The 27,410-nt window shown below is 44.5% G+C and overlaps 1 protein-coding gene across 1 annotated transcript; it reads left to right on the top strand.

Annotated features, from left to right (window-relative positions):
* The first annotated feature begins 913 nt into the window (after positions 1-913).
* Positions 914-27,227, top strand: LOC124000659 (TBC1 domain family member 16-like). Its single transcript, XM_046307207.1, is given in 18 exon segments — positions 914-1,077; positions 6,591-6,797; positions 7,816-7,978; positions 8,306-8,361; positions 8,430-8,625; positions 16,673-16,867; positions 17,217-17,364; positions 17,564-17,728; positions 18,061-18,209; positions 20,201-20,229; positions 20,271-20,341; positions 20,374-20,408; positions 23,264-23,450; positions 23,613-23,792; positions 24,422-24,568; positions 25,759-25,882; positions 25,885-25,943; positions 25,945-27,227. Coding segments are annotated over 17 exon segments (2,169 nt in total). The 5' UTR covers positions 914-1,077; positions 6,591-6,622; the 3' UTR covers positions 26,035-27,227.
* The last annotated feature ends 183 nt before the right edge of the window (positions 27,228-27,410 follow it).

Below are 27,410 nucleotides of genomic sequence, written 5' to 3'. Positions count from 1 at the left end.
GTTACCATTAAAGGCAATTGATAGCTCTGGGTTTGTTTCTCCAAAGCTAAGCATTGTTTCTCCTGTTCTCCTATTAGTGAGCTGTCACCACTCAGTGTTTGAATGTGCAGTCAATTATCTCTTTCTTAATCTACTTCATAGTCCCGAGGGTGGTCTAAGGCACTGCTTCTCAGTGCTAGAGACATCACTACGGACCATGGTTCGATTCCAGGCTGTATCACTTCCGGACATGATTGGGAGTCCCATAGGGCAAGGCACAATTATCCCAGCGTCGTCCGGGGTAGGCCGTCATTGTAAATTAGAATTTGTTCTTAACTGACTTGCCTAGTTAAATAAAAATTCTCTTCCCATCTGGAACATCTTCCTTATAACTCAGTGCAGTTTAGCTCAATACAGTTACATATTGTAAACTATTCTGAATTGTACAAAATATCATACCTGTAATATGGTTATGCTAGCTTATGTTTTAAATTATTTTTTGTTATTGTTTAAAACATTGCCCTCGAAATACCTTGTTTTGAAATAGTCATTTTGAAACGTGTTGTTCATGTTTAAATGATTGCTCATTGTCCTTGCTGCTAGTGGTTTACCTGCCATATATAAGAGTTCCAGCGGGACATCTGAGATCCGCGTCATGATGCTCCGACTCCAGCTCTACTGGTCCTGATAATGTTCATGTGAGTTCGGGATCAGCCAACTGCAGTGAAGCTTTCGGCATTGACCTCTAAAACGTCATACTATGATAAAAGGTTAGCCTTACTTAGATATATCATTGTGGTGTGTTCACGATCATTTGCTTTTGCTAATAAGACAAAGGCGATTCTAATAGTTGACTGGTCCGTGCATTCACAGAAGCAGCCTTTATCCAGTCTGCCATCCCGGAAGCAGAGGAATTTGGGGTTGGGTTAGAGAAACATAGCAGCTCCGCGTGCGGTAGAGAGACCGCACGGAAACAAACACTCACACCGCGTAACAAAATACCGAAGACGTGACCTCAAACTACACGGATACAACCACCATAAACATCGCTCCGGAATGGATAAGCGGCAAAGACAGTAGTCTCGGGTGGGACAGAGGGTGAGAAAGCAAGACCGCATCGCCTGTGTTTTTGAGAGTGCATTTATTTATTAAGTCCTCTGCTCGCACAGGTGTACACCGATGACCGAGAAAGAATCAAACGACCTCGTGTATTATGGATAAGGTTATGCTGTTTGTAGCCTACACGACCCCCTTATTTTCTAGGCTAGGCTATTCCTTTGGCGAACTATGCGGTTTGGTCGGGATGTGCACTGCATGTGATGGGGAGAAATTTGAGGACATAGGCCAGCCAGCTAGACTAAAATATGTATTCGTGATGGTAGGCTTAACTACAGATGAAAATCCCTGCCCGGCCAAACAGATAGCAATGTCAGAGAGGCAGGAGAAAGACCGGGCCCGTGAAAAAAAATGGTGCGGCAGCGAGAATCCCGCTGCTCCATCCTCTCCTGTCAAATGGATGTTGCCTGTCATTGGTACAATGTGTCAATAGTTGATGTAGCCTCGTCATCACGGACGGGACGCCACTCTTGAGGATACTCCTCCGTTACTATGTCGCGTAGGCTATTGATAGCCTACATCTAAAATGTCCATATGGCTATCTCATTGACTTCATATCTATCACTTTATAGCTATAACAGGATCAAATTATAGGCCTATGCCTTGTGAATGTGATTTGGAAAGGTGAGCTAACCCAACAATTTTCAGCTTCCATTCGAGTTGTCTCACCTAGGCTACTTCCATTCAAGCTCTACTTTACTAGGTCTAATGTAAACAGAATACTTATTGCTCTGTCTGTGTCTGATACATAGTCTATTGACTCTTTGCTCATGGAAGTGAGTCAGCCTAAGGGATTGCAACTCACTGAGAGTCCATGTGGTTATTTAAAGTCCTTTAGCTGCCCCTCAGGCAGTGGTTTGGTGTCACGGTCCAGATGAACAGGAGAGGCAGTTAATTATGGAAGCCTCCTCTATTCAAATGTCAGCAACCTGACAGGTTTGTTAGCGTGACCCGGAGGTGAACTTGGACCCACAGATCTGAGGCACTGGAATCCTCTGTGTTTATAGTCATTGAGGCTGGCAGGACACAGTGGGATACTGTACTGATACACTCGCTCTGTGATCTCGTTGGGGAACGTTTAGTTGTCTCAGAAAATCCTTAGGACTGTTTTGTTTGAAGTTTTTCTGAACAAAACAACTCCATACAGCAAGGCAGAAGGAGATGCCTACTAAATGACATGAATGGGTACAGAAAAAATGATGACCGAATGCAGACTTCACACTCACAGGAGAGTAACACGTTCTTTGGAAAGCTGTCTCCATTGTTGGAATGCAGACTTCACACTCACAGGAGAGTAACACGGTCTTTGGAAAGCTGTCTCCATTGTTGGAATGCTACAGTAGGACCAGTGTGAGGTGACCGAGGCTAAAGTGGAGGAGACAAGGCAATGTGTGAACACACTGAGGTGATGACAGCATGGAAGAAGGAGAGAGCATTGTGCTATATCAGTCAGGCTCCCTGCTTAGTCAAACGCTGAATATGGAATCATATCACACTCTGACCTCTTCTCGCCTGCTGCTATCATACCGACCAGAATAACCTCCGGCTATGGATACACACAGAGAACTGGTTATAGCTGTTGTTTTACCACCAAATAACCTCTAACTTCCCTGTTTTGGTGGAGATCTCCACTGTCTATCAACTGGTTAGGGGTAGCTGTTGTCTGGGGCGATCAGAAGGAGAAGAATGGACTATGAAATGTAGCTTTAATCTGCTGAGGTATGGATGGAAGGTCCAGGGGGGTATAGTTGACACTGAACACCTGGTATAGTGAGTTCAGCCTGGTTTACTACTGCTCATTTGCAAGTTAATTCATTGGATTGGCTTTGTTCTGTAAGCAGTTACCATGCAAATGTTCATGTGAGCAGCTCAGCGCTATGGTCAGAGTGGTTTTAGGATGGTTGTAGTTCTGAAGAATAGTGTGGACATGCAGTGTTCCAAGAGAGAAACTTAATCATTGTAAAGTGTTACCCGGCCAAATGAGTACCTCACTCACTCTCCCTAGCCTGGTACCCGGTCTGTTTGTGCTGTCCTGCCAACTCCTATGATCATTGTCAGTCCAAAGACCATAGCAGTTGGCAAGACGGCACAAACATATCTGGGACCAGGCTACAGTACATACTCACTGGCCTTGCCCGGATTCCGGGGTAGAAGACTTCCTGTCCGAGTCCTGATAAGCCAGTAGGGTGAAGTTACCCCTAGATGCTGATCTTGTGTCAGTTTTGCATTTCCCCCACAAATTGTTAGAATCGGGTGAGGGGAGCTGATCCTAGATCTTTACCGAGGGAAACTTCACCCTGGAGCCCTGTTAACAGGAAGTCGTGCGGCATAGAGTTAATCAGAGGAGGTCAACATGGCTACCTCCCAAATGGCACTCTATTCTCTATGTAGCACAGTACTTTCTACCTCGGCACATAGGGCTCTGGACTAAAGTAGTGCACCATATAGGGGATAGGGTGCCATTTGGGTCACAGGTCATGACTCAGGGTTCTCAGGAAGAGGAAAGGGAGGGAACATTCCACACATTCAGGAGTAGTGGGGCACTGGGAATGTGTTCGATGTCATAGACTGTAGTGATAGGGAACTAGGCTACATTATCATAGGGTCGCACAGAGGAACTTACACAGTATGGACTAACACTGATATGCCAGGAGCGCTAGTGGCCAATTTCAGTCATAGCAGAAAGGTTAACTGGAGTGAACAGCAAAATGATTTTGTTAACAGTCCTAGTGTTGTCTCTTTCATCAGCCAGTGTGAAAGCTGTGAGTCTGGCACGTGAGACTAGTCATAGTGTAGTCTCTTTCATCAGCCAGTGTGAAAGCTGTGAGTCTGGCACGTGAGACTAGTCATAGTGTAGTCTCTTTCATCAGCCAGTGTGAAAGCTGTGAGTCTGGCACGTGAGACTAGTCATAGTGTAGTCTCTTTCATCAGCCAGTGTGAAAGCTGTGAGTCTGGCATGAGACCAGTCATAGTGTAGTCTCTTTCATCAGCTGCTGTGAAAGCTGTGAGTCTGGCACGTGAGACTAGTCATAGTGTAGTCTCTTTCATCAGCCAGTGTGAAAGCTGTGAGTCTGGCACGTGAGACTAGTCATAGTGTAGTCTCTCATCAGCTGCTGTGAAAGCTGTGAGTCTGGCACGTGAGACTAGTCATAGTGTAGTCTCTCATCAGCTGCTGTGAAAGCTGTGAGTCTGGCACGTGAGACTAGTCATAGTGTAGTCTCTCATCAGCTGCTGTGAAAGCTGTGAGTCTGGCACGTGAGACTAGTCATAGTGTAGTCTCTCATCAGCTGCTGTGAAAGCTGTGAGTCTGGCACGTGAGACTAGTCATAGTGTAGTCTCTCATCAGCCAGTGTGAAAGCTGTGAGTCTGGCATGAGACCAGTCATAGTGTTGTCTCTTTCATCAGCCAGTGTGAAAGCTGTGAGTCTGGCACGTGAGACTAGTCATAGTGTAGTCTCTTTCATCAGCCAGTGTGAAAGCTGTGAGTCTGGCACGTGAGACTAGTCATAGTGTAGTCTCTTTCATCAGCCAGTGTGAAAGCTGTGAGTCTGGCACGTGAGACTAGTCATAGTGTAGTCTCTCATCAGCTGCTGTGAAAGCTGTGAGTCTGGCACGTGAGACTAGTCATAGTGTAGTCTCTCATCAGCTGCTGTGAAAGCTGTGAGTCTGGCACGTGAGACTAGTCATAGTGTAGTCTCTCATCAGCTGCTGTGAAAGCTGTGAGTCTGGCACGTGAGACTAGTCAGTGTAGTCTCTCATCAGCTGCTGTGAAAGCTGTGAGTCTGGCACGTGAGACTAGTCATAGTGTAGTCTCTCATCAGCCAGTGTGAAAGCTGTGAGTCTGGCATGAGACCAGTCATAGTGTTCTCTTTCATCAGCCAGTGTGAAAGCTGTGAGTCTGGCACGTGAGACTAGTCATAGTGTAGTCTCTTTCATCAGCCAGTGTGAAAGCTGTGAGTCTGGCACGTGAGACTAGTCATAGTGTAGTCTCTCATCAGCTGCTGTGAAAGCTGTGAGTCTGGCACGTGAGACTAGTCATAGTGTAGTCTCTTTCATCAGCCAGTGTGAAAGCTGTGAGTCTGGCACGTGAGACTAGTCATAGTGTAGTCTCTCATCAGCTGCTGTGAAAGCTGTGAGTCTGGCACGTGAGACTAGTCATAGTGTAGTCTCTCATCAGCTGCTGTGAAAGCTGTGAGTCTGGCATGTGAGAGCAGTCATAGTGCACAGTTGTGTGACATGTTGAGAATAGGCATAGATGCTGACATCTGTTAGCTCCTAATAACAGACTAGGATTTCACATAGAATGATTGACCAGGTTTGTGTGGTGTGTGTGTGTGTTTATTCAAGGTGGGGGACACACTTGCACACAAGCCTACACTAACAGAGCCAAGTGTGTGAGTCCAGATAGTTGACTTGGCATAGGAAAACACTAACTGTGAGGTTTTGTTGCATGGCAGGGTTGGCCTGTCGGGGTAAGAACACACTAATACTATACAAACATTACAAACATCACAGTGTAACTTGAGTACAAATGTCTGTCACTGCCTTTAAATGAAAGCTCAAACTGTAAAATAGTTATCTTTGCCATGTATGATTATATACGTTGCCTTCAGAAACTATTCACAGCCCTCGATTTATGTTCTTATAGTCTGAATTAAAAATGAATCAAATAATATTTTTCACACCCTACGGTGACGCATGGTGGTGGCAGCATCATGCTCTGGGGATGTTTTTCAGTGGCAGGGACTGGGAGACTAGTTTGGAACGAGGGAAAGATGAACGGAGCAAAGTACACAGAGATCCTTGATGAAAACCTGCTCAGGACCTCCAACTGGGGCAAGGGTTCACCATCCAACATGACAACGACCTTAAGCGTACAGCCAAAACCACGCATGGGAGAATCTCTCCAAATATAGGTGTGTCAAGCTTGTAGCGTCAAACCCAAGAAGAATTGAGGCTGTAATCTCTGCCAATGGTGCTTCACCAAAGTACTTATTAAAGGTTCTGAACACTTATGTAAATCAAATTGTATTTGTCACATACACATGTTTAGCAGATGTTATTGCGGGTGTAGCGAAATGCTTGTGTTTCTAGCTCCAACAGTGCAGTAATATCTAACAAACCACAACAATACGCACAACCTAAAAGTAAAATGAAGAATATATAAATGTGATATTTCAGTTTTTATTTTTAATAAATTAGCTAACATTTATAAAAAACTTTTTTTGCTTTGTCATTATGGGGTAATGTGTATAGATGAGGGGAAAAAACTATTTAATACATTTTAGAATAAGGCTGTAACAAAATGGAGAAAAAGTCAAGGGGTCTGAATACTTTCCGAAGGCACTCTATATATATATATATATGATTTGTTCATTTGAATAGGTAAATGTCATACTGTAAAACACTAGTGCCCCATGTCCTCCATTCTGGCCTGATTCTGTCTCTCTCCATCCCTGTCCCCCTCTCTCACCTTTCCTCCTCCCCCCACCCCAGAGGATGGGCGCAGAGTCCTGGTGTCGGTGTAGATGTCTCTCGGTCGGCTCTTGCGACGCGCCTCCTCCAAGGCCTCGGACCTCCTGACCTTTAACCCAGGGTCGGCGGGTTCGCGGAACGGCTTGGACGGGGAGATCATCTTCTCCAAGAACAATGTGTGTGTGCACCCTGCCGAGCCCCTCCCGGGTCTGCCCGAACACCACCCAGGTACAGTGTATATAGCTGTCTAAGAGTCCCCTACATAAGGGTCCTATTTATTAGGGCACACCGTAACGAACTTCTTTGCAACGGAGAAAAGCATTTCTTATCGGACAAGTTCAGGCAGTCCCTTCCTGTTTCAGTCCGTTTTCTTGCATTTGGTGCCTAGTACATACAACCCTGTGGTGTATTCAGTGAGCTGAACTATTCTGAACATCACAGAAATGTAATGAATAGCACTAACACGATCACCTATTCTACCCGACAATCATATTTGTTCTACACAATACATTTCTATTTGAATGTCCTGTAACATTACATCCTCCTGAACAGGCCCCAGCTATGACTATAACGTTCACCTATTCCTCTGCTGTTCTTCTCTTCCCAGTGAGTCCTATAATGTCTCTCTCTCTTTCCACCATGTACAGATGAACTCTCACCTGAGAGATATGAGACTGTATGGTTCATTGTCTCTCGCCTCTGCATTTCCTTGTTTGTTCATGAGTCAGATCTCCTTATTTCTTTTCAGGTTACTTCCTCTTTGTCTCACTTACTTTGTGTCATACCTAGTAATGTTTCCTTGTACAGTATGTCACCTCTTCCATCATGGTATGGTATGTTAGCTATGGACAGTATATTTGTGTATCAACTTATTAAGGTTATAGATGTCTAATCTATTATAGTTCTCAGGCCAAAATATTTTTCCCATGAACCAAAGTCAGATTGACTCCAGATTTGGTATATCTATCTATCTGACTTCTGGTTCATGGGAAGAAGGTTTGTCCTGAGGAGAACTGACTTGGTTCTGGGATCCTTTTCTCTTAGTGTGATCTTCTCAGGTGACTTCGGTGCTTGTGTTTTCTTGTGTGTCCTCTCTTTCTCAACCTGTCTCCAATCCTCCTCTGATATGATTTCATCAGGGTGAGTGTGTGTTCTCGTGTGTGTGTGTTGTTGTCCACGTGTCTGTGTTCCTGTGTGTTTGTGGCCATGTTTCTCCATCTCTCTCATGACTCCCTTCTCTCCTCAGGGTACCTGTGTGTGCACATGGAGAAGGATGAGAGCCTGGGAACCACTCTGATCCTCACCTGGGTTCCCAACTCCCGTATCCAGAGACAGGACGAGGAGGCCCTGCGTTACATCACCCCAGAGAGCTCACCTGTCCGCAGGAACGCTCGGCGCAGGACCCGCAGGTAGAGTGGGGGGAGGGGAACGTAATGGACTTCTGTAGCTGGTGATATTGTAATAACAGGTGTTATTGTGATAACTGCTTGTATCGCGGTAACAGGTCTTATTGTGATAACTGCTTGTATCGCGGTAACAGGTTTTGTGATAACTGCTTGTATTGCGGTAACAGGTTTTATTGTGATAACTGCTTGTATCCTGACAACTGAGCCTGAACTTTTGTAATATAGGTGAACTCTGTTTCAGGATGGTCAGGATGGTACATTTCCATCTGGTCGAATTTCATCCTCTGAAAAAACATTTTACGGTAACACTAATGTTAACCCTACCTGCAGGCCCCACTCCCGACACCCTCCCGCCCAGGAGGAAGATGAGGACCGGGAGGAGGAGGAGAGGATTGGGAACGGAACTGGGATTGGAGGGGCCTGGGTCTGGAGGCCAGCATAGAGCCCCCTCCTCCCCAGCAACAGCAGTCCCAGTCTGGGACGGATGAGGGAGACGAGGGGTCCTGTGAGCTGTCGGCTGACGAGGTGAGCAGGGACAGCACCATGGGCTCGGACTCAGACACCACCTTCTCCTCACCCTTCTGTCTGTCGCCCGTCAGCGAGTCCCTCTTTGAGAGCAGCGGCTCTGTGTTCCTGGACAACGAGAGCAGGTGAGCTGGGAGGGGATGGGCTTGTGTGTGTGGATAATACAGACCTTGGTTCATATTGTAATTTAAATCCTTTCAAATACATTATCAGGGCTTTGAGTTTGCATGTTGTCATTAAACCAATAGAAAAAGTCAAAGGTTTCAGTATTTGAATGCAGGTCTGTTGTGTGCACATATTTGTTTGTGACTTGTGTTAGACATGGATACGAATGGGACATGGATACGAATGGGACATGGATACGAATGGGACATGGATACGAATGGGACATGGATACAAATGGGGTGTTTTGGTGAAAAAAATGAAAGTTATTATCAGTTGGATTTTGTGTGAATCATCTATGCGAGTTACTTATTGATATGCAGAGCACAAATGGAGCTGTAGTTTCCATGGGACCTATCATTTATGTATGTATTGAATCCAGTCTGTCAGTTCAGACGCTGAATATTGGTGTCTTATCTCGCAGTGGAGACATTGAAATAGTTTAAGCATATAAGCACATGACAGAAATGCTTTTCCAATTATTTGGGTGGAGACGCATCCAACTTGTTAAATGCATATTTGAAACTGACAGCCTGAATACCAACAAGAACTTGCAACCATTTGCATAAATATCCTATGGATATTTTAGGTAACAGGCGATTTGATTGTTTCCCCACCACTTTATAAAGAGTTTTAAAAAAGAGAGAGAGCGAGAGAGAGCAGCAGCGGTCGTCCGTGTTTAAAGGCTATAACCTTGAATCATGTTGAACCTACACTCCAGATGCCAGTTTCTCACCTCGCAAGACAGAATTTCTCACCAGATCAAGGTAGTTGTAATAGGCCAAACCTACCACAAGGTGGAGCCACCGAGAAGGGAATAAGTGTACTCTTACTGTCATTGGGGGAGGTGCACACTTTTCACAGCATTTTTTAAAATTAAACCTTTATTTAACTAGGCAAGTCTGTAAATGAGAATTTGTTGTTAACTATTACTGCCTCCCAAGGCTGGATGTGTCACTCTGTAGGAGAGAACGGGCTGTATAAAGGAGACAATTACAAGGTTCTTATTGGCAACATGGGCCAAAACACACACATTGTCCTTCGCTAAATCGATTCAATTAAAGCAGCTTAGTAATCAGTTAGGAGTTAGCAGTTAGCACACACATTCAGTATGTGGTCCATGCAGGAATTCTACCAACACTCTGCTCCAACCAACTAAACCATCTGGACTAAACCACTATCATGTTGCTGTACTGACCTTCTGGTCATTCTCGTTTATACATCCCTCAGAGGTCGTTTCCACACAGAGGTATTTGGCCAGAAACACAGCCCAGGATGAGGCAGTTTGAAGTGTGTGTTTGTCCATTTAACACTGTAAGTGCAGTTAGTGTGTGACTTGGCAGCTTTCTCTTGCACTGCCTCTAACCTTTTCTCTCTCTCTCGCTCTCTATTTATCCTTCGCTATTGTTTCTCTTTAACTCAATCTCCATTTTCTTCTCCCTGTACTTCCTCTCCCCTCTTCACTCCCTCTCCCTCCCTGGGTCTGTGTGAAACTCTCTTTGATTCCTCCCTGCTCCTGGGGTTGTTGTACTGGGCTGTGTGTCAACGGGGTGGATTAGAGGAATGGAGAGTGGTCTGGTCGGGGCCTACAGGCAGCAGCCAACCCCTCTGGAACAGCACAGCTCTCAGCTTTAATTGACACTGTTAAGGGGCCTGGGACTGGAAACATGTCACTAGGAATCATGCAGAGAGAAATAATCTGTGTGCAAGAAAGTGAGTGGGAAGAGGGAGTGTAAGAAAGCGAGAGAGTACATTATGTTGTTGTGTGGGAGAGACTGTATTGTAGCTTTGTGTGTGTGTGCATGCATACGTGTTCCCAATGCTGTTATTGTTTCACACTTTTGAAACTCATCTATATGGTTAAGCTATTAGTGGCTCCAGTACAGCATCTACTGTATATGGCTCCAGTACAGCATCTATATGGCTCCAGTACAGCATCTATATGGCTCCAGTACAGCATCTACAGTTGACGTCGGAAGTTTACAAACACTTAAATTGGAGCCATTAAAACTCGTTTTCAACCACTCCACAAATTTCTTGTTAAGGAACTATAGTTTTGGCAAGTCGGTTAGGATATCTACTTTGTGCCTGACACAAGTCATTTTTCCAACAATTATTTACAGACAGATTATTTCACTTACGATTCCAGTGGGTCAGAAGTTTACATGCACTAAATTGACTGTGCCTTCAAACAGCTTGGAAATTTCCCAAAAATGTTATGGCTTTAGAAGCTTCTGATAGGCTAATTGGCATACTTTGAGTCAATTAGAGGTGTTCCTGTGGATGTATTTCAAGGCCTACCTTCAAACTCAGTTCCTCTTTGCTTGACATCATGGGAAAATCAAAAGAAATCAGCCAAGACCTCAGAAAAAAATGGTAGAGCTCCACAAGTCTGGTTCATCATTGGGAGCAATTTCCAAACGCCTGAAGGTACCACGTTCATCTGTACAAACAATAGTACGCAAGTATAAACACCTTGGGACCACGCAGCCGTCATACCGCTCAGGAAGGAGACGCGTTCTGTCTCCTTGAAATGAAAGTACTTTGGTCCCAAAAGTGCAAATCAATCCCAGAACAACAGCAAAGGACCTTGTGAAGATGCTGGAGGAAACCGGTACAAAAGTATCTATATCCACAGTAAAACAAGTCCTATATCGACATAACCTGAAAAGCCGCTCAGCAAGAAAGAAGCCACTGCTCTAAAACCACCATAAGAAAGCCAGACTACGGTTTGCAACTGAACATGGTGACAAAGATTGTACTTTTCGGAGAAATGTCCTCTGGTCTGATGAAACGAAAATAGAAGAACACCATCCCAACCGTGAAGCACTGGGGTGGCAGCATCATGTTGTTGGGGTGCATTGCAGCAGGAGGGACTGATGCACTTCACAAAATAGATGTCATCATGAGAAAGGAAAAATATGTGGATATATTGAAGTAACATCTCAAGACATCAGTCAGGAAGTTAAACCTTGGTCGCAAATGGGTCTTCCAAATGGACAATGACCCCAAGCATACTTCCAAAGTTGTGGCAAAATGGCTTAAGGACAACAAAGTAAAGGTATTGGAGTGGCCATCACAAAGCCCTGACCTCAATGCTAAAGAGAATTTGTGGGCAGAACTGGAAAAGCGTGTGCGAGCAAGGAGGCTACAAACCTGACTCAGTTACACCAGCTCTGTCAGGAGGAATGGGCCAAAATTCACCCAACTTATTGTGGGAAGCTTGTGGAAGGCTACCGAAACGTTGACCCAAGTTAAACAATTTAAAGGCAATGCTACCAAATACTAATTGAATGTATGTAAATTTCTGACCCACTGGGAATGTGATGAAAGAAATAAAAGCTGAAATAAACAAGATCCTGACCTAAGACAGGACATTTTTACTATGATTAAATGTCAGGAATTGTGAAACTGAGTTTAAATATATTAGACTAAGGTGTATGTAAACTTCCCTCTTCAACTGTATATGGCTCCAGTACAGTATTCTAAACCACTGACTGTAGTGCGTCTGTAGGACAAAATTTCTATTTGTTTTCTTTATCTTTAAAACTTTTAAATTCTTAATGTATCTCAAAAGTATTTTGCCCTGTACAATTGTTAGAATCCTAAACATAGGTAATTAAATCATAGTGAATTTCCATGCAAATGTACAATAATATATTTATATAACAACATAAAACCTATTTTTAGCTCTCCTCCTTTCCCTGCCCTCCCCAGAGATTTGATTAGATGTTGTTTATATTTTTGTTTAGTATAAAAACATGTCATGTGTTGGTCCCCTGTTTCATGAGCTGAAATATAAGATCTCAGAAATGTTCAATATGAACAAAAAGCTTATTTCTCTCAAATTTTGTGCACAAATTTGCTTACATCCCTGTTAGTGAGCATTTCTCCTTTGTCAAGATAATCCATCCACCTGACAGGTGTGGCATATCAAGATGCTGATTAAATAGCATGATCATTACACAGGTGCACCTTATGCTGGGGACATTTTTTCTCTTCACAAAACACAACTCCGCAGATGTTTTGAGAGAGCATGCAATTGGCATGCTGACTGCAAGAATGTCCACCGGAGCTGTTGCTAGATAATTTAATGTTTATTTCACTACCATAAGCCGCCTCCAACATTGTTTTAGAGAATTTGGCAGAGCCCAACCGGCTTCACAATCACAGACCACATGTAACCACGCCAGCCCAGGATCTCCACATCTGGCTTCTTCACCTGCGGGATCGTCTGTGACCAGCCACGCAGACAGCTGATGAAACTGTGGATTTGCACAACCGAAGAACTTCTGTACAACTGTCAGAAACATTCTCAGGGAAGCTCATCTGCGTGCTGGTCGTTCTCACCAGGGGCTTGACCTGACTGCTGTTCACCAACTTCAGGGGGCAAATTCTCACCTTCGATGGCCACTGGTACGCTGGAGAAGTGTGCTCTTCATGGATTAAGGCCAGTTTCAACTCTAACGGTCAGATGGCGTTGTGTGGGCGAGTGGTTTGCTGATGTCAGTGTTGTGAAACCGAGTGTCTCGTGTTGAGGTTATGGTATGCGCAGACATAAGCTATGAACAAACACAATTACATTTTATTGATGGCAAGTTTGAATGCACAGAGATACCATGATGAGATCCTGAGGCCCATTGTCGTGCCATTCATCTGCCGCCATCACCTCATGTTTCAGCATGATAATGCACTGCCCCATGTCGCAAGGATCTATACACAATTCCTGGAAGCTGAAAATGTTCCAGTTCCTCGAAGGTCTGCATACTCACCAGACATGTCACCCATTGAGCATGTTTGGGATGCTCTGGATATACGTGTACTACAGCGTGTTCTAGTTATTGTCAATATCCATCAACTTCGCACAGCCATTGAAGAGTAGTTGGACAGTTCCACAGGCCACATTCAACAGCCTGATCAACTCTATGTATGAAGATGTGTCGCTCTGCATGAAGCAAATGGTGGTCACACCAGATACTGACTGGTATACTGATCCACGCCCCTACATTTTCTTTAAGGTATCTGTGACCAACAGATGCATTTCTGTAGTCCCAGTAATGTGAAATCCATTGATTAGGGCCTAATGAATTTGTTTCAATTGACTGATTGACTGATTTCTGTAGCTCAGTTGGTAGAGCATGGCGCTTGAACTGGGTTCAATTTCGTAGAATTTATGCACACATGAAATCGCGTCTGCTAAATGGCATTTATTATTATTATTATATTATAAATTGTTGCGTATTTGTGTATTTAATTCAGATCCCCATTTAGCTGTTGAAAAAGCAGCAGCCACACAACATAGAACATGACAACATGCAGAACACCAATAGATAAGAACACAAATGTAAAGCTACATTTAAAACATCTAAAGAAAACTGTGTTAGTGTGCGTCTCTTCACAGACCATGTTGTTTCCTTGAGGTGTTTCATATTTCTTGCCTGAGTTACCATGTAGTCATTTTCCCAGTCTCTGTTCTTACTTGGGGACTGGGTTTTGAGCAACTTGGTACTTTCAACACATCAATATTTCTTACAACGATCGACAGTGATTGTCAATCCCTCGTCCACTCTGAGCCAGGAGTGGCTGATATGCATGTTATTGACATTGGCCCTCCATTGAGGGCCAGACGTGCTGCTCTGTTCTGTGCTGCAGTATTTGTTTTACCGCACCTGACTGGACAACTGTTTGGTTGCATGTGATGTCTCACAGACAGACCTCTCCCCATCTTTACAACAATGCAATCAATATGCTTTGCCCTTGACAGTTTACAATCTAATAGAACACCAAGAAGTGTAGTCTCTTCTACTTGCTCAACAGCCACATTATTCATTGAGTTTAGGGACCATGGGGGATGAGCCCCAGGCTCTGGTTCTCAGGGTGACGCCAGAGCTCTGTCCCTAGGGTAGAGCATCACGTAGGTGGGGAGCTTGTAGCTGTAGCTCCCCTGACGAGGGACATGCCATTAAAACAGCTTTTCCATCAAAACATGCTGTTGCCATATACTGAGTGTACTAAACATTAAGAACACCTTCCTGATATTGACTTTTTGCCCTCAGAACAGCCTCAGTTTGTCGGGGCATGGACTCTACAAGGTGTCAAGCGTTCCACAGGGATGCTGGCCCATGTTGACTCCAATGCTTCCCACAGTCGTCAAATTGGCTGGACCATTCTAGATACCCACCGGAAACTGTTGTGCATGAAAAGCCCAGCACCGTTGCAGTTCTTGGCACTTAAATATTTTGTCTTGTGCATTCACCCTCTGAATGCCACACATACACAATCCACGTCTCAATTGTCTCAGAGCTTAAAAATCCTTCTTTAACCTGTTTCTTTCCATTCATCTACACTGATTGTAGTGGACATCAATAAGGGATCATAACTTTCACCTGGATTCAGTCCGTCATGGAAAGAGCAGGTGTTACTAATGTTTTGTCCACTCAGTGCATAGTCTGTGTATAACACTGTATACATAGGCTATAGTGTAGTCGCTATAGAGAACAGCATCAGCTATTAGTGTGAATATTTAGCATTCGCTAATTGAGGTCCACTGAGGTAGATGGCATTTAAAACCTCTCCGTAGCACCCACTGGTATGTTACTGTAAGATATCTTCACTTCATTGATTTAGTAGACGACATTTAAAACAGGTCCATGTTCAACACCTTCTGTTGATGCTGATTAGTTAACTGGAAAGCCCCTAGACAGATAGCTTAGCAATATCTCTGACAGTTACAGTAGTTAGCATGTAGCACAGTTTAAATATTCCTTTATTGAGGCAATGTTTTAATCAATCAAATGTTGTCAGATTTTATTCAAGCAGACCATTAAGTGTGAGACTTTTGGTTTCTGTATGTTCTCTCCGCACCTCAATGTAATACAATAGGCCTATGACGCAGACCTGAGTTCAAATACTTTGAAAAATAATTTCTAATTCTTCTGCCAGGCTTGATTGAGATTTCCTGTTGCAATGGAACCGATAGACAAGTCCAAAATCTGCAACGCCCGCTCACCGGGCACTACAGACAGGCGAAAGCAAACGCTCAAAATATTTGAAAGATTTCAAATAGTTTTTGAACCCAGGTCTGCTATGACTAGGTTTATATTGAGGCAGACAGAATCTCCACTCTTCTGTGCTGTAGTGTCCCAGGACTGGGACCTTTTTCATGATTTGATACATGATCCAGGGGGCAGTGAATCTGACCAATGAAGGGACACCTTGCTGTCTCGATGGATCTCACATTATTTTCCCATATACAGGTATGTGACAACCCGAGACATGATCAATTCACAACCATTGATTTAGTTTGAAACTGTCCAGCTCATAGGCTGTTTGTATTTATTATGGACTTAGGGAAATACTGTTCCATCGGCATACAAGGAAACAGCATTTAAATGTAAATGTTTTTACATAGGGCCAGTAAACACAAGTCAATACTATTTGCAATTAATACGTCACTGTGCTTCTCAGGTCTGGCTCTCCGAGACGTGTCTTGGGGTGTGTTTTGGTTGTTAATTGTTTTATTTACCCCCTTAACAACACACACACATCTGGGTAACGCAGTAGAGGAACCCCCAGCTCGGGTTACAGTGCCGTGGAAACAAACAGTGGCCTTGGGGGAATGACTGGGGAAATTGGAAGGCAGACGCTGTGATGTGTGTATGTGTGTGTACACACAGTTTCTGTTGTATGCACTGTGTGTGTGTGATGTGCGTGGTTCCCCCCCACTGCACAGTAACCGCCATGCATTCTTCTCTGTCCCTTGGTCTAAGGCAAAACAGGACATAAAACAAGGAACCACAACAGGGCAGTAAAATAGACTCCTGATATTCAACACTAGTCACAAACAGAATTACCTCTGTGTGCAATGCAATGATTCTCCAAAATCATGGTCCCATCAGTTTCCCTTAGACGCTGATCTAAGGTCTGTTTTGCATTTAGCCAGTAATAGTTGTGGGTGTAAGTTAATCTGATCCTATAACCAACTCAACTTCTCCCCCCTCATTTTCTCAGGGAGCTGTGTGACGAGTCCATGACCCATTCGGCTAGCTCCGCCTCCAGCCTGGACAGCCACGCTCCCTCTGAGAACAACAGCCAATCGCAGGGCATGCGGTGGGAGGAACAGCAGAAGGTGCTGGCGTTGGAGCAGCTGGGGGGAGTGTTCCGGGTCGACCTGGGTCACATGAGGTCGCTCCGCCTCTTCTTCAGGTCAGCCAGGGGTCATGTGGGGTCATGTTGTTTGGATACTTTATGACTTCAGGAACTTTACTCTCATAACAACTCACCTGCATACAGTTGTTGTTTGGCCTGTGAGGGTAAAGGGGAGGATTATCATTGTCCAACGATTACAAAAATGAAAAGTCACTTCAGAATGTGGGCCTATATGTATGTAAAAAATGACTGTATTTGACAATCCAGGAAATGTTTCTGAAATTCTTCTCCAACTGAGAGTTTGCTGTATATGTTATAAGCCATGTTTTAGCAGTGCAGTAACATTGTATGTGTGTTTCTTTCAGCCAGTGTTTCTGTATGTTTGAATGGTATGTTGTGATTCCAGTGATGAGGCGTGTAATAGTGGTCAGCTGGTGATCGCCAGCAGGGAGAGCCAGTATAAGGTCCTCCACTTCCACCACGCAGGTCTGGACAAGCTGGCTGAGGTCTTCCAACAGTGGAAGTGCTGCAGAGAGACGCAGCTCAAAGACCAGGTGAGGCATGTTAGCATTGTGGCTAGATATCATGTTCCTACAGTGTTAGCATTGTGGCTAGATACCATGTTATTTCAGTGTTAGCATAATGGCTAGTTTCTTGATATCTCTCGCTCCCTCTCTGCCCCACACCCATCTGTCTCGCTCCCTCTCTGCCCCCCACCTATCGATCTCTCTTTCTCCTCCCTCTCTCTTCCAGGTAGTGGATGAGAAGTCATGTATGCAGTTCTCCATCCGGAGGCCCACCCTGCCGTCCGCTGAGACCCACCCGGAGGAACGTCTGTACCGCCGCCTGGACGTCACCACCTGGCTCCGACACCTCAACCACAACGGACAGGTGGAGGAGGAGTACAAGCTACGCAAGGTGAGTGTGTAGCTGGGATAAGACCTTGGAAGACTGACAGACTTGCTTACATTTGTATACGATCACGTGTCTCTCTATTATGCATATGGGAATATTTGAACAGATTTCTTAACTAAAAATGACATGGAGCTGATTTCCTGGTGTTTTTAGTCTTCTGTCAAACAATGGAAATGCAAAAAAAAACTTTTTTTTTTTTTACAAAATTCTCTCAATAAATGGGGGCCAAATACAACCACGCACAGTACTAATTCGGCCAATGGGCCATCAGTTGGGGAACCCTGGTGTAGTTGGATAACATTTGAATGTTATCATGTCCTCTCTGTCCCCCTCAGGCCATCTTCTTTGGGGGCATTGACCCATCCATCCGCGGGGAGGTGTGGCCCTTCTTACTGCACTACTACAGCTGTGACTCCTCCTCCCAGGAGAGAGAGGCCTGGAGACTGCAGAAACGCTCTGAGTACCACCACATCCAGCAGAGGAGGTAGGTGGCTGGGGGGTTTACTATAACTAATGGCTCTCCATCCAGGGGAGCTGCACTGCTGCTGACCATGTGCCTCTGTGTGTGTGTGGGGGGGGTTCTATTGTGTTGTTTTCGATGAAAGGACATTCATAACACTGGAACATATGTGGTTAATTTATACAAAGGAATAAGGTGGCACCAAGCCATATCCTGCTAACTGTTACACACACACACACACACACACACACACACACACACACACACACACACACACACACACACACACACACACACACACACCTTGTGGTTTCACTTTGCAAATGGAGCAATCAATAGACACAATTACAGAACGTTGTTATTGGAGTGCTGGGTGTAAATGAACAGGCCTCCTGGGTAAAAACATGTAATCGCTGATCAAATCATATTCTCATATTCTATCAATATGATGACTACAGCTCGAAATGCACACACCACGCACGCACGCACACACACCACGCACGCACACCACACACACACTAAAAGAGAGTGAAGGGTGCAACCAGTCAGTTTATTTTAGCCTCCCAGCGTTACCTGTCTGTCTGTCTGTCCCTAATCCTTTTTATTTTTCAATACATTTACATTTGACATTTGAGTCATTTAGCAGACGCTTGTCCAGAGCCACTTACAGGAGCAATTAGAGTTAAGTGCCTTGATCCAGGGCACATTGGCAGATGTTTCACCTAGTCGGCTTGGATATTCGAACCAGCGACCATTTGGTTAATGGCCGTATGCTCTTAACCACTAGGCTACCTAAGCTTCCACACAGTGTGCATGTGTGTGCAGGTGTGATGCACGACTGCACAGAATGAATATGATAATTGTCCTGTCTTCAGCGGAATGGCGTATTAACCTTTAGATTACATCAGAAGATGTCATCCAAACCAGCCAATTAGACGCTCTCTTCCTCCTGTGATGTGATGAGGCTGATGGAAAAACACTTGACTGAGCCTCCAGGGGCCATTGGCTCATCATTAAGACCCTGGAACTACAGTCTCGGCCTTCTAAAGGTGGTGGCACCGGTAACACTACTTAAAGCCTGCAGATATGATGCATTATGATGCAGGTATAATAACTGATTAGACTTGTCATGAACATGTATGACACCCTTATAATCATCTGTTTGTGATCCTGACTAACGACCAGCCCCTAGTTCTATATTACTTCTATATGGAAATATAACATTCTATTATTATATAAGTCACATTTTGAAGAATCAATTATTGCTGGTTTGATTTGATGTTCTGTGCTGTAGCCAGTACTGTTGAAGATGTTAAACATGGATGATCCTGCTGGAGAAGAGAGATGTCCATATATACCTGTTCTGAACAAACACTGGAGGAGGAGAGGGTTGTGGAGAGTTGATTCAGTTTGCTCATCTATTTTCTACAAGCTCTGATGTCTCTGTGGTCTTACATGTTAATGTTGAGTTACACGATTAGGGGATTCTGGTAGCAGGACCAGGTACAGCTGCTGACAGTTCTCTAGAAAGGGAAGAAGAGAGGGAGAGAGTGAGGCATGGAGGTAGAGAGGGGACAAGGGACTGGGAGAGAGGGATCAAGGGACTGGGAGAGAGAAGGGAGTGAGGGAGGAGACGCAGAGGGAGAGGCAGACAAACACAGACCCAGAAAGTAAACAGTTGCGTGAAGTTGCATCAGGCCGAGTGTTATTGTTCCTGGCGGGGCTCAATGAAAACAAATAGTGTTAATTAAATCCCCTCTGCTCTGCTCGTTAGGGTAGGGGTCAGGTCCTCAGCCAGAGAGTGATGGGGGGGGTTAGGGTTAGATCATAGGTTGTTTTAAGTGGTTTACATTGCCCCAACATCCTCACCCTACCCTTTTCCTGACATCCTATTAAGGGTTAAATTAAAAGTACATTTTTAAAGTTGAGTAACTGCCATTTAAGTTTGGTTGAGATTAGTGCATAGCCCCAGTATTTAACCCAGTAAAACCCTTGTCTGTCCCTGCCATGCCCAGGTTGTCTATGAGTCCTGAGGAGCACAGTGACTTGTCTTTCCTCTCATCTCTATCCATCCTTCCCTCTGTCACTTCTGGAGGAAGGTTCAGTTCACCGTGGATAAGGACGTGGTGAGAACAGACCGCAGCAACCACTTCTTCATTCTGCATTTCCCTCTTCTCTCCCCTACCACTTGGGAGAGAACAACCCCAATGTGGAGATCATGAGGTCAGGACAGATGGCTCTGTCTGGGTATTTCATCTCCTCTCTGCATTTCCCTCTTCCCCTACCACTTGTCTTTCCTCTCATCTCTATCCATATTCCTTCCCTCTGTCACTCTTTATTCTGCATTTCCCTCTTCTCTCCCCTACCACTTGTCTTTCCTCTCATCTCTATCCATATCCTTCCCTCTGTCACTCTTTATTCTGCATTTCCCTCTTCTCTCCCCTACCACTTGTCTTTCCTCTCATCTCTATCCATATCCTTCCCTCTGTCACTCTTTATTCTGCATTTCCCTCTTCTCTCCCCTACCACTTGTCTTTCCTCTCATCTCTATCCATATCCTTCCCTCTGTCACTCTTTATTCTGCATTTCCCTCTTCTCTCCCCTACCACTTGTCTTTCCTCTCATCTCTATCCATACATATCCTTCCCTCTGTCACTCTTTATTCTGCATTTCCCTCTTCTCTCCCCTACCACTTGTCTTTCCTCTCATCTCTATCCATATCCTTCCCTCTGTCACTCTTTATTCTGCATTTCCCTCTTCTCTCCCCTACCACTTGTCTTTCCTCTCATCTCTATCCATATCCTTCCCTCTGTCACTCTTTATTCTGCATTTCCCTCTTCTCTCCCCTACCACTTGTCTTTCCTCTCATCTCTCTATCCATTCTATCCTTCCCTCTGTCTTTCCTCTCATCTCTATCCATGTCCTTCCCTCTGTCACTCTTTATTCTGCATTTCCCTCTTTCTCTCCCCTACCATTTCTATCCTCTTCTCTCCCCTACCACTTGTCTTTCCTCTCATCTCTATCCATATCCTTCCCTCTGTCACTCTTTATTCTGCATTTCCCTCTTCTCTCCCCTACCACTTGTCTTTCCTCTCATCTCTATCCATATCCTTCCCTCTGTCACTCTTTATTCTGCATTTCTTTATTCTCTTCTCTCCCCTACCACTTGTCTTTCCTCTCATCTCTCCATATCCTTCCCTCTCACTCTTTATTCCATTCCCTCTTCTCTCCTGTCACTCTATCCATATCCTTCCCTCTGTCACTCTTTATTCTGCATTTCCCTCTTCTCTCCCCTACCACTTGTCTTTCCTCTCATCTCTATCCATATCCTTCCCTCATTTCCCTCTTCTCTACCACTTGTCTTTCCTCTCATCTCTATCCATATCCTTCCCTCTGTCACTCTTGCATTTCTCTTCTCTCCCCTACCACTTTGTCTTTCCTCTCATCTCTATCCATATCTTTCCCATCTGTACTCTAAAGGCTTCCTCTCATTTTCTAAATCTCTCCCCTACCACTTGTCTTTCCTCTCATCTCTATCCATATCCTTCCCTCTGTCACTCTTTATTCTGCATTTCACTCTCTCCTCTCTTACCACTCTTTTCTCCTCCCTTTCTTCCTCACCTTTTCCATTCCTCATCTTTCCTATCCCATAGTCCAGTGCACAGGAGGTAATATTGTACATGAATATCATATTCTGAACCCTGGGGGAAGCTAATGACTTTCATGCTTTATTGACTCCCAGTAAGTTGTTAGAGCACCAGTTCTGATGCATACGTACAGCTAATGGCTTCCTAAATGAAGGAGCTAAAGGCTTTCAAAACCATACTTACAGGAGCTAAAGGCTTCCTAAATGAAGGAGCTAAAGGCTTCCTAAATAAATGCTTCCTAAAAGGAGCTAAAGGCTTTCAAAACCAGGCTGTTAAGTGACTCATGGCTGGTTCTCGGTATTGGTAAAAATAACTGGGTCAAGTAGAGTAAATAATATAATAATAGAGGTGGGGGAGGTTAGAACTCTCATGTATTATTATGGACCAATATTGTCTCACCACTTTTCATATTTGTCTTATTCATTCGCTTACTCTGTTTTAATGCCATAGTGTTATTTAGCTTTAAGTTCCTCCGTGTCCACATCACTAAGGACTGATCATGGTCCACACACTCCAACACAGTCGTGAAGGCACAACAACACCTCTTCCCCCTCAGGAGGCTGAAAAGATTTGGCAGGGACCCTCGGATCGTTTTAAAGTTCTACAGCTGCACCATTGAGAGCATCTTGACTGGCTGCATCACCGCTTGGTTTGGCAACAGCTTGGCATCCGACCGCAAGGCTCTACAGAGGGTAGTGTGTACGGCCCAGTACATCACTGGGGCCAAGCTTCCTGCCATTAAGGACCTCTATACCAGGCGGTGTCAAAGGAAGGCCCTAAAAATTATCAGACTCCAGCCACACTAGTCATAGACTGTTCTCTCTGATACCGCACGGCAAGCGGTACCGATGCACCAAGTCTGGAACCAACAGGACCCTGAACAGCTTCTACCCCCAAGCCATTAGACTGCTAAAGAGTTAGTGTGGGTAGCTATTGGTTAACTATTTAACTATCTTCATTTACCCTTTTTGCCTTAACGTTTTTGACTCATCGCATACACTGCTGTGACTGTTTATTATCTATCCTGTTACCTAGTCACTTTATAGGGCCCTACCTATATGTACATATCTACCTCAATGACCTCGTACCCCTGTACATGGACTCTGTACTGGTACCTCGTGTGTATAGCCAAGTTATCATTACTCATTGTGTTTTTATCTCTCTGAATAGTTAGGATGAGAAGTAAGCATTTTACTGTTGGTCTACACCTGTTTACAAAGCATGTGAAAAATACGATTTGATCTAAATGGATTGTTTTAACGACAGTGTCTAAACATCTATACGACCTGTTGGTTAGGGTGATGGGTTAGTATGACTTTGTATGTAGAACTTTATGTATGAGGTAATATGTGTAACTTAGTATGAGGTAATATGTATGACTTAGTATGATCTCTTGATATTGTCTGTGGTGGTGTTCCTCCCTTCCTCCAGGTGTGTGCTGCTGAACTACGCAGTGTTCAACCCAGAGATGGGATACTGCCAGGGCATGTCTGACCTGGTGGCCCCCCTGCTGACCGAGGTGCAGGATGAGAGTGACACGTTCTGGTGCTTCGTAGGCCTGATGGAAAACACCATCTTCATCAGCTCTCCCCGCGACGAGGACATGGAGAGACAACTGGTAAGGGGACCGAGGGAGAGAAAGTGTCTTTCTCTCTTTTTATTACACACACTTTTCTCTCTCGCTATCTGTGATTCTGGTGTTTTATTTTGTGTGTGTGTGTGTGTCGTTACATTCATATCCACATTGGTGCCCTAACCATCTCGCTCTCCTCCGTTCCAGATGTACCTGAGGGAGCTGTTGCGTCTGATGCTGCCCCGGTTCCACCAGCACCTGACCCAGCTGGGGGAGGACGGCCTACAGCTGCTGTTCTGTCACCGCTGGCTCCTACTCTGCTTCAAACGGGAGTTCCCCGACACAGAGGCCCTGCGTATGTGGGAGGCCTGCTGGGCACACTACCAGGTACCCAAGTCTACATCAGCATGCGCACAGCAACATCATGTTGTACATGGCATTGGTGTACACAGAGCAACATCATCATGTTGTACACAGAGCAACATCATCATGTTGTACACAGAGCAACATCATCATGTTGTACACAGAGCAACATCATCATGTTGTACACAGAGCAACATCATCATGCTGTACACAGAGCAACATCATCATGCTGTACACAGAGCAACATCATCATGCTGTACACAGAGCAACATCATCATGCTGTACACAGAGCAACATCATCATGTTGTACGTGGAATTGGTGTACACAGAGCAATACAAATACACAACATTAGCATACATACACCAATATCAAACACACAACATTAGCATACATACACCAATATCAAACACACAACATTAGCATACATACACCAATATCAAACAATGTGTGTAATAATGTGTATTAGCAACTGTGTTACAATGTTAGGAGTTTATAGCCTGCTATAGGTATAACCATCATTCATAAAACACACTAGTTATGGAGATTAGAGTTGGATGTAGACACAACCACAACACACAAACTGTACTGTAGGCAGGCTCTCCACAGTACAGTATAAATGTACTTTGTCAATAACACGCTATCGCTCCCTCAGACGGACTACTTCCATCTGTTTGCGTGTGTGGCCATCATCGTGCTGTACGGTGATGACGTGACGGAGCAGCAGTTAGCCACCGACCAGATGTTGCTCCACTTCAGTAACCTCTCCATGCACATGAATGGGGAGCTGGTGCTGCGCAAGGTAATGCTAGCAGTTAGCCTTAGCATGACGATGCGTTACTCCATCCGAGGCTGGGTCACTTTTCCTCATGCTATACTAGCATGTTATGCAGCGCTAGCATTTTACCCTCTAGTTAGCATACTATGGTGGCTGCTTAATTCTTAACTCATCCCCTCAGTATACACTCGTCGCCTGCACCGAATGGATTTAAAAGGAATGGTGTTTGTAATACAACAAAGCATAATAGTCCTTGTTGCTCCCCAGCCCTCAGAGTCTTGAAATACTTGCTGTGATCCTGCAATGTTGAGGATTTCTGAATCATGGCCGGTAGTGTGTGTCTGTCTTCTCCTCGTGTTTATGGATGCCATGTTGAGGATTTCTGAGTCATGGCCGGTAGTGTGTGTGTGTGTGTGTCTGTCTTCTCCTCGTGTTTATGGATGCCATGTTGAGGATTTCTGAGTCATGGCCGGTAGTGTGTGTGTGTGTGTGTGTCTGTCTTCTCCTCATATTTATGGATGCCATGTTGAGGATTTCTGAGTCATGGCCGGTAGTGTGTGTGTGTCTGTCTTCTCCTCATATTTATGGATGCCATGTTGAGGATTTCTGAGTCATGGTCGGTAGTGTGTCTCTGTCTTCTCATGTTTATGGATGCCATGTTGAGGATTTCTGAGTCATGGCCGGTAGTGTGTCTCTGTCTCCTCATGTTTATGGATGCCATGTTGAGGATTTCTGAGTCATGGCCGGTAGTGTGTCTCTGTCTCCTCATATTTATGGATGCCATGTTAATAGTGCTGCTGCAGCAACATCACATTTTAGCATGCAGGTGTTAGGACTGTTATAGAACCCCTATCAGGTTTGATGTGTCTGTGAACAGCTCAGCCCTATTTAGTTTAATAAATTAGATCATGCTAATTGATTTAGGCTGCGTTGGATCATGTTCTTCCACGTCTGAAGGAGCTATTGATTTAGTCAAATGTTATTCAAATCTCCATGATACTGTTAGCTGTTTTGCAAGTCTTGAGGTATAGCTTCTTCGCTGCCTTCTATTTCCTCCTTTCTACGCGTTTTCCTCGTGTTGAACCTTTCTCTCATACACTGTCACTCCTCTCCTCCAGTCCCTTGTTCTCTCACATGCTCTCTTTCTCTCCATTCCTTGACTCTCTCTTACCTTCTCTCTCTTCCTTTCTCTCTCCCACCCTTCCTACTACCAGGCCCGTAGTCTGCTCTACCAGTTCCGTCTGTTACCCAGAATCCCGTGCAGCCTCCATGACCTGTGTAAGCTGTGCGGTCCAGGGATGTGGGACAGTCGCTACATCCCGGCCGTGGAGTGTTCTGGGAGCACCCCGACTCTCAGAGCTGCCCCTATGGAGGCACAGCCACCCCCAGCCCTCGGCCTCCCGTCACCCTCACCCAACCCCACCCCACTCCCCGAGGGCAAGAGAGGTTCCAAGACCAGAGACATCTTCATGTTTCGGAAGCAGTCCTGAGTTGAAATAGGGGGGAGGGAGACAATGGTGCTAACTATAACTGTTGAGTAGATCAGAAGCTGCAGTACCACTTTTCTGCCACAAGGATACCCAACATACTGTATGTGCTTCTCTCTGATACTTCTCTTCACACTCTCCCCCTTTTCACAATCACCATCTTATTAAAGGGATTTTCCACCTGATCCTTTTGTCCGGTGTGACATGGAACACTGCCTTATAAGAATGTATATTTATTTGGAACATTCAGTACCACAGACACTTGGCACTACGGTTCCCATGAAGAAGCTGCTGCTCTGCTATTGGAGGAGATTGGACAATCATCACTGTGTTGGACTGTAACCTTTCAGGGTCCACACTGTGGTCTAAGGTTGCTGGACTGGATTAAACGTGACTCCAACGGTCAACTACTGACTTGAAGGGGAATTGTTGAGATTTGAACTCCATCGAAAGGTCTTCATATGCTCACAATGGAATGTTTGTGTGAATAATGGAATGATATATTATCTCAGCATATTGCAATCAGGCTGAAGCCTATTAACACGACACACGTATAAACCTCCATCAACCAAGAGAGGCAGGCTGTCATTTCAACTGTCAGTAAGTTGAAATATTGTTACTTTTCAAATCATATATTTTTTTCTGTTCCCTTCAAAGAGGGAGTGTGTGTATCTGTGGGTTTGCGATTACAATATTTAGCAATATAGTACGATTATATCCTTGCATGAGCAACCCTTTAAGTATAAAGGGCACAACCTGTTTAGCTAATAACACAAAGCCAAAACAGAGGTGTGTGTATATAGGGAACTGTTTCCACAACAAGTTTTCTACAAACATCCTTATCAGACTCCTGTTCAGAAACCTGCTAATTTATTCTTCCATTATCAGATGACACTGCCTGTCAGGCTGAAGGAAGGTGGGATTTCATTTATCTTTGATAAGAGGGGATACGAATAAATATGGCATCTATCAAAGCAATAGGGATTAAACAATTCAAAGTTAGACTAGATGTAGAGCTTAAAAAATATGTGATGATGGTTGTGGATATCCCACCATTACCAGTCAGTGTACAGTTTGGTCAGCTAGCTACATATCGAATATGAGATCATGTGTTTAACTTTACTTTAAGTTTGTTTTTGTTAAAAAATGTCAGATTGAGCTTTTACACAGCCGCCCTGTGTTTTTGTTTTTCCATATCTAGAAAACACATTGACCTCCACCTTGACCTCCAAGTGAATGAACACCACCATCGTTGTCACTGCACTAAACAATATTATAATTCATTAGATTTGTACAGCACAGCTTCAATCACATACAATGAAATCTCAAGGTTCTTCACCTGCACCAACCAAGTGAATTTGTCCATATGAATGTATCCA

Source organism: Oncorhynchus gorbuscha, linkage group LG16, assembly GCF_021184085.1.
Source record: "Oncorhynchus gorbuscha isolate QuinsamMale2020 ecotype Even-year linkage group LG16, OgorEven_v1.0, whole genome shotgun sequence".
In the NCBI taxonomy this organism is placed as follows: Eukaryota; Metazoa; Chordata; class Actinopteri; order Salmoniformes; family Salmonidae; genus Oncorhynchus; species Oncorhynchus gorbuscha.
The sequence above is the reverse complement of the archived record's forward strand: the minus strand, read 5'-3'. Positions and strand labels throughout refer to the sequence as shown.